The 12,814-nt window shown below is 38.4% G+C and overlaps 1 protein-coding gene across 12 annotated transcripts in view; it reads right to left on the reverse strand.

The window, feature by feature from the left end:
• Positions 1-12,814, reverse strand: part of nav3 (neuron navigator 3) — a 435,160-nt gene that overhangs the window by 43,805 nt on the left and 378,541 nt on the right. For all 12 annotated transcript variants that reach the window (XM_036210349.1, XM_036210350.1, XM_036210351.1 and 9 more), the window contains one exon: positions 3,334-3,457. In XM_036210349.1, the coding sequence (XP_036066242.1) occupies positions 3,334-3,457 (124 nt within the window). The remainder of the gene's footprint in view (positions 1-3,333; positions 3,458-12,814) is intronic.

Raw genomic sequence — 12,814 nt, forward strand, 5'->3', positions numbered from 1 at the left:
TAAGCTAATGAGTAAAATCACTGAAGCTGTTAACTGAAATCACTGGAGCTAATAGCTGAAATCACTAAAGCCAATAGCTGAAATCACTGAAACTGATAGCTGAAATCACTGAAGCTATTAGCTAAAATCACTGAAATTGATGGCTAAAATCACTGAAGCTGTTAACTGAAATCACTGGAGCTAATAGCTGAAATCACTGAAATTGATGGCTAAAATCACTGAAGCTGTTAACTGAAATCACTGGAGCTATTAGCTAAAATCACTGAAATTGATGGCTAAAATCACTGAAGCTGTTAACTGAAATCACTGCAGCTAATAGCTGATATCACTGAAACTGATAGCTGAAATCATTGAAGCTATTAGCTAAAATCACTAAAATTGATGGCTAAAATCACTGAAGCTATTAGCTAAAATCACTGAAATTGATGGCTAAAATCACTGAAGCTGTTAACTGAAATCACTGGAGCTATCAGCTAAAATCACTGAAATTGATGGCTAAAATCACTGAAGCTGTTAACTGAAATCACTGGAGCTAATAGCTGAAATCACTGAAGCCAATAGCTGAAATCACTGAAGCCAATAGCTGAAATCACTGAAACTGATTGCTGAAATCACTGAAGCTATTAGCCAAAATCACTGAAATTGATGGCTAAAATCACTGAAATTGATAGCTAAAATCACTGAAATTGATGGCTAAAATCACTGAAGCTGTTAACTGAAATCACTGGAGCTAATAGCTGAAATCACTGAAACTGATAGCTGAAATCATTGAAGCTATTAGCTAAAATCACTGAAATTGATAGCTGAAATCATTGAAGCTATTAGCTAAAATCACTGAAATTGATGGCTAAAATCACAGAAGCTGTTAACTGAAATCACTGGAGCTAATAGCTGAAATCCCTGAAATTGATAGCTGAAAACGCTGAAGCTGATTGGCAGCTAAAATATTAGTTGAATGCCACATTAACCAAAAAAAAAAAATCTGTGTAGCCTTAAAAAATGAAAAAAGTCCAAATTAGCCATAACAGCTAGCGTGTAAATATTAGCTAAACTCCCAAACAGTCTAAAAGACGAAAAAAGTCTAATTTTGGCAAGAGAGCTAGCATGTAGCTGAAATATTTGCTAAACATCAAATAGCCTAAAAATATCTTAGTAAATGCCAAAATAGTGTAAAAAGCTAACAGAATGTCCATTTTTAAACTTTAAAACTTTTTAAAACTTCATGTTAACTTTTTAATATGATTATGAATAATAAAAATGAATGAAAATTATTCCAAAATAAATCAACTTAAACCTTAAATAACTTTCAATATTTTACTCTCCATAAGAATCTATTTTGTCAAAATTATACAAGTTAAAAATGAGCACAAGATAACATCGGGCCATTAATAACAATAAATAAAATGATCTGGAGGGCCAGATTTGACCCTCAGGCCTCGACTTTGACACATGTAAAATAGACTGATTGGAAAATCATCAAAGTTGAAGAAGTTCTGGTTTTAATGTCAGGAGGGTGAGCCAGGCAGAGCGGCAGGGACCCTGTCTGTGTGTGAAGCAGCTATCTTCACAGCCTCAGATGATCTCCTCTGTTGGGATGCACCCCCCACCTCCACCCCCACAGGAGAACTCACACAGTGATAACCAGCCCACCTTAACAGATGGCCAGTCTCCCTAGCAACAACGAGAGTCCCTTAAGATCCCAGCGTGTTGAGAATAGGAGCAAAGGATGCTAAATCCCTCAGCTGTGGGTTCAGGGCTGACTCACACTAACGCGCCAGTCTTCCAGACGCCATTGTTCTTCTCTGTTCTGAACATAGCCTCAGAAATAGCTGAATTACAAAAAGAAATGTTTACTTTTACAGTAACAAGTGATCTAAAACTGTCTGCTGATCTGTTTACTTTGACTCTGAGGGAGTTTTCATTAGAACACACAACTCTTTGGGTTTTGTTGTCGACGGTATAACCTGTAAATTAAGATATGCACAAACCGTGAGGTCATGTGACCTCCTAGTTTCTATTGTCAAAACTCTGGGTCAGCAGATGGCGTTTGTACCACTGACTGTAAAAGAGAACTGGACAGAGTGACTCCTCCCCCCCTAGCGTTCCAAAGTTGGTTCCAAGAAGCCACAATCCCATAGACTTCTAGAGAAACAAATAGCTAATAGTCATTCTATTTGTCAGAATAAACATTATAGCTCTGATTCATTTGTTTAAAGGGTAACCAAAACCTAAATTAACTTTTTCTGTCTGTTGATCTCTATAAAGGGGGCTTTAAAAGTGCTGTCTGTTGGTCATTGCCGATTTTTTTGATAAATTAAAGTAAAATTGTTTAATTCTTGAAAAAACATCTATGTGATGCCCCCTACAGGTTGAATCGATGAATTAAAGTGGATTTTGTGATTGTTGTCCACTGTAAGATTCAGAAATCCCACATCATGATCTGCAGCTCCAGTAATGATAACAGTCCAGCCCCCTAGCCCCGCCCCTCTGACTGGATTTTCATATTTCGGCTGTGGGTGGAGTCAGACTCCAACTCTCTCCTATTTAACATATTGATAGTCCTCTTTTTTTTGCTAATATTTTAGCTTTATGCTAGCTGTTTAGGCTAGTTTAAAATTTTTTGACTTTTTTGGCTAATTTAGCTACCAGTGATTTCAGCTTTCAATTTCAGCGTTTTCATTTATTAGCTTCAGTGTTTTTAGCTTTCAATTTCAGCGTTTTCAGTTATCAGCTTCAGTGTTTTTATCTTTCAATTTAAGTGTTATCAGTTATCAGCTTCAGTGTTTTTAACTATCAATTTCAGCGTTTTCAGTTATCAGCTTCAGTGTTTTTAACTATCAATTGAAGCATCTTCAGCTATTAATCTACTGCAGTGATGCTATATATCTAGATTTTAAAACGTTTTAGTTTGACTTTTTCTGTGAAGACTACAGAAGTTAATTATTTAAAATTTGGCTTAGTGTGGCTTTCAGGAAAACCATAAATCTTCATGTTTAGGCTGTGATTACACTTTTTCTGTTATCCTACAAACCGACCCCAGACCCCTTCAGAGAAGAAAACAGTTATGTGGCCCTCACAAGAAAAAGTTCAGTGACCCCGCCCTTGAAAGACCACTGGAGGACGATATCAGAAAAGAGCAACTACCCACTGACTCCTGTTTCAAATAGGCAGATTTACTACCAAAATAATCTCATGTCTTGATGTATAGTCATACATCCTTTGGGAAAGATCAGGAAATATACTGTCAGGTGGGTCATGTTCCTCTGTGTGGCTTGATTTTCAGCAATTCCATTTGAAAGTGATCAGAGATCCTGGATGACTCAGCGCTCTTACCTGACTGCTCTTGTTTTTGTGGGAGGAGCTGGCGGAGGAGTACGCAGGAGTGTTCAGGTCATCCGTGCTGATGTTGTCCAACGTGTCGCTGAGGCCGCTGCTCACCGAGCTGCTGTCATCCCAGCTGCAGGAAAGAGGATGCACAATACTATGACTGAGAAGAGTGCAACACTAAAGCTTCCTGTATGCCTTGTCACATGCACCAGTACAGGGGCGAATGGGATTTTTGGTTGTTGGCTTTAGAGACCTGTGGCTGCATCATAAGGTGAGCACAAATGTGTTTTGCAGTTCCTTTAAGTCTTCGGTGGCCACCTTGAGAGACGTCATGAATATGGAATATCCTATTGTCATGCGTGTGGTATTGTGAATTATACAATAATACGAGTTTCATGCACTTAGAGTGAGGCAAACAAGTATTTTAATACCCTGGGATCTTGCAAGTTCTCCCCCTTAGAAATCATGGCGTCTGAAATGTTCACCTTAGTTTAATGTTCACTATTTCAGCTTCAGGTTAGCTGTTTTGGCTAATATAGGTTTTTTGTCCATTTTGGAGTTTAGCTAATATTTTAGCTAATTTCTAGCTGCTTAGGCTAATTTAGGCATTTTTTCAGCTTTTAGGTTATTTTGAAGTTTAGCTATTATTTCCGCTGCATGCTAACCTGTTTGGGCTAATTTAGACTTATTTCCTCCATTTTTTAGGCTTTTTTAAAGTTTAGCTATTTTTTTCAGCAACATGATAGCTGTTTTGGCTAACCTAAGTTTATTATTATTATAATTATTATTATTAGTTTTTTAGGTTAATTTGACCTTTAGTTAATATTTTAGCTGGCTCAGCTTCAGCGTTTTTTAGCTATCAGCTTCAGTGATTTCAGCTTCAGCGTTTTTAGCTATCAATTTCAGCATCTTCAGCTATCAGCACTAGCATCTTTAGCGGCTAAATTTAGCTTACAGCATTCACACTAGTATTATCACAGGTAATGCTATATATCTAGTTCATAATTATGTTAAAAAGTTACAGTTTTAAAGTTTTAAAATGTAGTTTTAGAGTGTTCAATGAATGTTTATCCTGTTCGTCCCGCGACCAAAGGAGTGTTTGAGATTTTGTCCCCTTGTGTGATTGAGTTTGACACCGCTGTAAAAGACCTCGTTGGTCTCTATTCCACTCGCTGTGTTTGGAGGAAGAAGAATGATGAGTACCAGTCCATGAACACCATCCCTACTGTGACGCATGGGGGTGGTAGCATCATGCTATGGGGGTGTTTTTCTACACATGGGACAGGACGACTGCACTGTATTAATGTGCTGATTAAGGCGCGTTAACTTTGAAAATGGGGTCATCTGGACCCCACAAGACAGCGTGCTGAACTTTTTTTTTTCAAGGATTTTTATCTTCACTGGTGTCCCTGGCAGACATAATCATGTCCACCTTTGTTATGGGAGGGATCACGCATCAATCTAAGGGTCGGGTCATTTGGACCCCATAAGAGAGCACAAAGGTTAAGGAGAGGATGACCGGGGTCATGTGTTGAGAGATTCTGGGGAACAAACTCCTTCCCTTTCTTAGGATCACTGAGACCCCACGATGTGAGATCTATCACGGCGCCCCTGTCATGTTTAGTCTCTTCTATTCTCTAAGAATCGCTCCAACAGTGGATCATTTTCCACCAAGCTGCTTGGGAATTGCCCCATAGACCTTTCCAGTCTTGTGGAGGTCTACAATGGTCTCTGGTGTCTTAGGAGAGCTAGTGGCTGGATTCCTACAGACTGTATGGGGTTTAAGCAGCTAACCACCACAAACAGGTGGTTCTAATTTCTGATTATAAGTTTAGACGGACTAACATGTCTTTGAGGGTGAGATAGGATTATTGGCTCCTAAGATGACCACAAAAATGGCAAAAAGGCTCAAAACAATCTGCAAGAGGCTTTAGAGCTGCAAAGACAATCACTGTCATTCATTCAAATTAGGTTAAATCATTTTCCCTTTAATTGACTACCTGAGTGATGAATCTTTAATGATTTAGTAGCTCTGGTTGAAGATGAATCACATCAGCAATATAATAAAGGAAAAGCCTCCAAAAGCCGTCATCCAACACAACAGCAGACATACTAAAACAAACAATAAGTTGTTATTTGATTTCAAAAACCTTTTCTTGTGCAGACGGTGATCTCTAACAATATTTCCTCTTCTTGCTTTGATTGTCTTCTATTAGGCACATATGAGCAGTGAAAGTGACAGCTTGCAGCTCCCCTGTGACAGTTCACATACAGGTGCACAATGCAAAGTCCTTGTAAATGAGTGCGTTTCCATGCCAACATGTCAAATCGCATCTTCATCTGCTGCTGCGCATGGTCCTATGGATGCAGCAGACTCAATTATTATCTGATCCGTCAGAGTCGCACTCTTTTATCAAGTATAGTAAAAATACGACCACAAAGAAACATATTAAAAAGCTCAATAATTCTCCTTAGAAAGTCACTTATGTGATGTGGAATTAAGCGCTGATGATAAAGGGACCTGGAGGTAGCCTGAAGACGAGGGAATAATGGGTCATTCCGACGAGAAATGAGCTCAGGAGAGGATGAGATGAAGGCAGAAGAAACTCCAGACAGAACTTAATGAGGTTATTGATTCTGAAAAGTTTCCTCACAAAATCTATGAGAGTTTTATCTGAAACAAATCAAAAAAAAAAAAAAAAACGTGCATCTGTTTACTGCAATGAAACTCCTTGAAAACATTACAGGCTCAGACAAACAAATGGATCTGACGCCTCAGATGAATGCAAGGTTAGAGGAAACCGACTTCAGCAACCCAGTTGTGCACTGGTGCAGCTGAAAATTGATTCTGATCGCTTCCAGATGAGGAGCATTTATCAGAACAGGCCAAACCTGACCAGGCAGACACCTATTAACCCAAAAAATGAGTTCGTTTAGATCGAAAAAGTTGAATCAAAGTGGAAAAGAGTGAATTACTCTTTAGTTTCCAGTTCTTGACCATTTTTAACCCAAAAAGGACTGATTACAAAAAAAGAAGCAAACAGGTAATTGGTGATTTTTGATTCTAATATTATTGAGTGACACATTCACACATAGTCACATTTCCAGCAATTTATGCAATCTTGGTATCAAAACGTTCAGCTCATTTGCGCAATTTATGCAATTTTTCAGCCCCATTGAAAATGAATTGGAATTGTTTCAAATTTCTAACATTTCTTATGATTCTAAATTTTCTGAAGTCAAAACTTTATGCATGTTTAGGACAGTCATGCTTGTACTATTATTTATGCAGCATATGAAATTTGATGCAATTTTTAAAATTTTAAGCCAATTTTGCATTTTTTTCATTCTTTAAACATTTGCGCACTGTCTGCAAATTATACAATTTTGGAATCAAAACATTCAGCCCATTCAGGACATTTTTGCTTGTTGTACTTTTGATATTCCTACATTTTACAGTTTTTAAGATTTCACCCTATTGTTACAATTTTTCAGCCCCAATGAAAACGAATGGGGAATTTTTCAAATTTCTTAAATCTTTACAAATTTTGCTATTTCTGTAATCAAAGCATTCAGCACGTTCAGGACTTGTACTACTACTTACTCTTTTTTTAATTACCAAATTTTTGAAATTTTACGCCAATTTTGCAATTGTTTTTAATGTAATTGTTTAAATATTTGTGCACTTTCTGCAAATTATGCATCTTTAGTATCCAAACATTCAGCACGTTCAGGACATTCATGATTGTACTTTTACTTACAATTTTTTTTGAAATTTTACACAATTTTTTAATTTTTATGTAATTTCTGCGATAATTTTTATTTAGTTCTTTAAATATGTTTGGACTTTCTGAAAATTATACAACTTTGGTATGTCAATGTTCAGCACATTCAGCAAATTCATGCTTTTACTTTGGTATTCACGTTTGCGATGTTTTTCATAAAACTCTTCCAATTCTTTGTGCACTTTGAATCTTATGCATATTGGTATCAAAACGTTCAGGAATTTTTGTCTGTTACTTTTGGTATTTATGCATTTTACACAATTTTTGAAACTTTTCACAATTTTCGTAATTTGTAAGAAATTTTTCAAAGTTTGGCATAAAACATTTAGCACATTCAGGACATTATACAGCAATTAAAGTCAATCGCCTTAGGTTCTTCAGCAAACAGCTTCAGCGACCACATTCAGCAAAAAACATTCACACTAATTTGAACAATTCTGTCGTCCTAACTTGCTTTTTTTTAAATTTAGGTTCAATTAAAAACTATTTCAGACACAAAAACAGTTTTATATTTTATCAAAATATATAGTTTTTCATGTATCACGGAATTTTGGCACACGTTGTGTCACCATAGCCACCATTGTTGTATAGATAGTGCATTCACACAGAATCAGTGGTGAGTCTAAGAGGAGGCTTTTTTTGTTTTTTGCTTCCATTTGCTGTCATGTTTTTTGTGTTGAGTGCAGCAAAATCTGACAGCTTGATGGCTGCTTTTACTGCAGAACCAATGAGAGTTCAGGTTTTGTGGACCTGCACCGTCGCTGTGATGGGCCTTCGTTCTCGGATAGTTCTGCCTGGTTGCCTTTGCATCTAAAGTCACGCCGCTAACAAGCCCTGTCCTGAAGGCGCCACAGTGATGCACTGCAGCCTCCTGACGCTGGAGCTAAACGGGACAACTTTGACACTTTCAGGAAAATCAACAGCAAAAGAAAAGAAATATGAAGTCAAAATTATGAATCGTAGGCATTTGTTCCACAGGAAGTCACCTATTAGGTCCTGCAGAGGATAACTGATCGTCTAAAAATGGGAATTGGAACAAAGTTGGAAACTCTTCTGGGTTCAATGAAAAAACTGTCTGCCAATCACACAAAATTAAAAAAACTTCCAATAAAAAGTCCTTTATTAGATTTTAAACATCATTCTCCCCACTCAGAATTATCAGAAAAAACTAGAAGCAAAAATGAAGTTTCTAAAACTAGAGAAAGAACTGATAAACAAGAGATCACAAAACTAAAGACGCAACACTTCCCTAAAGTTACTGCAAGCAGCAAGCCTGTCTGTGGTTCTGTGATCCCGAAGGCTCTCGACAAACTGACAGGAAGCTGTGAGACGAACAAACGGGTCAAGAACAGCAGAGACAGAGACCAGAACAAACGGAAAAGGAGACCAAGCAACAAAGAGGACAGTAACTGTGCTATGAAGATGATCCCTCACCCTACAAGGAAGGATGATGCACAATTTAGATCCGGAGGCTTCTAGGCATAACGTCATTTCCAATTAATAGAAAAAGTATTTTAGTAGATAAGTATTGATTTGGGCTCTACAGAGAGCTCTGGATGTTCCAATAGTATAATTATGAGGACAGACACAATGATGAAAGTATTCTGTGGATTTTCATGGTCATCAAAACACGCAGACGCTCTTGACTGTAACAGTAAATATTTAATTCTATGAACTGCTTGACTCTGCTCGGATTGTTCTGCTGTGGCAAACCCCAGGCTCATCTTCTCAAAGCTGCAGGCTCTCACAGGCGCGCCACCACATCTCTTATGAGAGGGCGGTGTGCAAAAAGTGGCACAAGCAAACTCAATAACCCCACTGCAAGGGGCGGAACGGACACACTTCTGTCATCATTTCTTCATTTAGGCATGAGAAACGACATGCACAGCAGGGAGTATCAGATACATCTGCATGCATCTCCACTGAACCTGGTTTCACTTAAAGTCATTGAGTAAATAACAAAAACAAAGCATCTACAACAGAGCGCCAAGATCCAAAACACACCTTAGGTTGTGGGCCGATAAGATAAATCTTTACTAAACACACTAAAACTAGATTTTTAAAACTTTAAAACCATAACTTTTTAACAATAATATTAACTAGCTAGATAGCATTACTTGCGATGATGCTAGTGTGAATGCTGTAAGCTAAATTTGGCAGCTGAAGATGCTACAACTGTTAGCTAAAAACGCTGAAACTGATAGCGGAAAATGCTAAAGTTGATAGCCAGCTAAAATAGTAGCTAAATGCCAAAATAGCCTTAAAAAAAAATTAGGTTAGCCAAAACAGCTAGCCTGTAGCTGAAAAATTACCTTGAGTTCAAAATACCTTAAAAAACTGAAAACAGCCTAAATTAGCCAAAACAGCTAGCATGTAGCTAAAATATTAGCTGAACTCTAAAATTGCCTAAAAATCTTAGTAAACGCCAAAATAGTCCAGAAAGCTAGCATAATGCCAATTTTTAAAACTTTAAAACCGTAACGTTTTAACATAATTATGAATAATAAAAAAGCAGGAATGTTATTCCTGAACAAATCAACTAAAACCTTAAATAACTTCAATATTTTACTCTTTATAAAAATATAATTTCTCAAAATTATACAAGACGGAAATGAGCGCAAGATAACATCAGGCCATTAATAACAATAAATAAATATGATCTTTAGGACCGGATTTAATTCCCCGGAGGGCCGGATCTGGCCCCCGGGCCTTGACTTTGGCGCATGTGATCTACAACAATCAAACAGATATTAAAAATGTTTAATAACTAGGAAAGCAACCACTCAACTTCCACGTTGAAGCACGTCAGTAAAGGAAACACTCATGGGTTAAGTGCACTTCATCAAATAACCACTGGTGGCTTGTTACAGAAGCCGTTTAATCAAGAGGGACCTTGTTGGAGGCACGATGGCGCCCAAAAACAACATTAAACTCATCAAAGAGTCTAGGAGACCCAACAAAACATCACCAGAGACACTGTGGGACCCTCCAGAAAAACTGGGGAATGGAGGGCATTAGGTCCCTTAGATGTATGAAAAATATGAGTTTAGGGTCAAAGGGCCATAAAGCTGGCATTCCAGGTTGTTGGTACCAGAAGACCCTAGTCAGTGAGTTTAGGGTCAAAGGACCAACAAGCTGGCATACTGGAATGTTCTGAATGTGGATCGTGGAGTTAGGACCCAAGGACCAACAAAATTACATGTGGTCATCCTGAGAGCGGGATTTTGGACCAACCACACAATATGGGTGTATCAGTTTCTCGTCGCATTGACTTGAACGGGTGTCAAGTCTCCGCAAGCAGGATGGTGGGTTTTGGGCACAAAGGCCCGGTCCAATACATTTAAAAAGGGACAACTTACACCCAGTTGACCCCAACTCTTACACTAACCATAACCCGGTTGCAGTGTTTCTCAAGGGGAAGAGCTTGAACTAGAGTCGAACTAAAGTTGAGGACTTGCGGCTGATGATGCTGTGGCACCACTTTGGGGCCAGGTCGTTGTCTGCGGCCAGGTCCTCTTAGTTTGACCCTGTAACTGTGGAGTTCTGATCTGGTGTTCCGGTGTGATTATGTTCTTTGATTTACTGTAACCTTTCAACCGTTAACACGATCAATGTAATTCCAGTAGATTTTGAAGGAGAAAAGCGCATGAGCAACTTTATGATTGAAAAGTTACAGTGTGTTGAAGATTTTATGTGAACTGTTTAATCTTTGAATGTCACTTTCATTACATATTAATAGTTTCTTGACCTCTATGAACTAAAACAAACTACTATGTTTCATGGAATCATTTTTTTGGGGGGGTTGTTTCATGATTTTCTTACATTCCTTTTTGAGACAGTTCCACTTTGTGAACTTGTCTCAAATTAATCCAACTGAATCCAATATAAAAAGGATTTTTAACAGCTGTCTGGTTTGTTAGAACTCCCAATTTTCTTGAGAACCTTCTTTGGTCAACATGATCACAGATCTGAAGAAGTGGCCTCCACTCTGACCAGACCAGAAAATATGCATTTCATCCACCTCTTTCAAAGTCGATGGAAAAGCAGTGAGGTTATTTATTTTTCAATAGAAAACACGATCACCAACATAACCAACTGTCAACTACAACTATGTTTTTTGCTGTGTTTGATGCTTGAACGGTTCTAAACTCCTTCAGGTGAGGGTTATATGTCAATGGTCAAAATGCTGGATTTCATTGACATAAACTGATTTCACATACAGAAATGTACCATATATCAGCTTGTTCTCGAATCCTACTGCAGAAGCCACAAAACACAAATCAATCTGAAAAGACGCTCTGCTTTTATCTGACCTTGTGAGACGAGCTTGTTGATAACAAACCTGTATTCAATAGAAATCCCAGCTTATCAAAGGATGGCATTGATTCTATTGCATATTTGATGGATCTTGATGTTCACCACCTACATGCACATCCTGGATGCACGGCTGTGGCTCTACTCAGCCATGCAAACATGATGTCATGCAATATTGAGTGCACTGAGTCCTGCAAAAAGGCAGGAGAAGAAAACACTGAATACATGATGGAGCAAACCTAACATTGGAGATAAAATAAATAAAAAAGATCCCTTATTTGGGGAAATGAAGGGAAGAAAACTGTATTTAAGCAACTAAATCCATGATTTTTATCTAGTTTTCCTCATTTTTTCTGAATTTCTAAATTGACTTCAACAGTCAACAGTGACATAAGAAACCCCTTCACTGACAGAGGAAAAACTGAAAACCAAGGACAAAATACATCTACGCACAACTAAATATTTGCAAAGAAAAAAACTGAAACATAAATGAAGAGTTTCTCCTAAATGAACAAACGACTCTCTTTGGATCACTCTGGAGAAGTACTTAACAGTCCACGCTCACCTTCTCCCAGGATGCCCGCCTCCTTCTGTCCTCTGATAAAAGTGTCCCTCTGTCACCTGGCTCTGTGCACCTCCAGCTCTAAATATACAACAGGAGCTGGAGCGGCAGCTCAAAGAGGAAACGGAACGGAAAGGAAGAAAAAGGACTAACTGCTACCTCCTCCTGCCACCGCCGATCCCCCTCCCTTTCCATAAAGCTCCCTCCCTCCTCAAACCAGGATGGGCCTGGCCGCCCGCTGAGACTCCACACATATGCCGTCGGCAGCAGGCAGCACGGGGTTAATTAAGAGAGGATGACAATGCAGGAAAAGAGTGAAAACAACGATCAGAACTTATGGGGGAAGGAGAGCGCTCCAGAAACCTGTGGCTGCAATTAAAGTCAATCTGTGCATCCTTTACTGTTTTATTATGACGTGCAAGTTAACAACATAAAAGAAGCGAATTCAAATGTATAAATGCATGAAAAGAAGACTTTGAAAAAGGCTTTATTCAGCTCAACTCAATTAATAAAAGGAGGAGAGTGACCTTGGAGCTGGAAGTCAGTCGGTTGCCAAGCAGTGACGGACGTCAGAACGTCAACGACGCCTGACTGGCTTGGTAAAGACGAGAAGGCTTCCTGCTGCATTGCAGTCACAGATGATAACCAAAGACTTTTTCTAAAAGTTTGCGGCAAATCCTGAACCCTCCCCATAAGGTTTTGTTTAGGTAAACAGTGAACAAGAGCCAACAACATCACACAGAAGGAGAAGAACTTTTTCTACCGCATCACTGACTGACTAAACCAAAGAAGCAACTGTATGAATATATAAAGAAGATAAATATAA

Source organism: Oryzias melastigma, linkage group LG23, assembly GCF_002922805.2.
Source record: "Oryzias melastigma strain HK-1 linkage group LG23, ASM292280v2, whole genome shotgun sequence".
Taxonomy (NCBI): domain Eukaryota; kingdom Metazoa; phylum Chordata; class Actinopteri; order Beloniformes; family Adrianichthyidae; genus Oryzias; species Oryzias melastigma.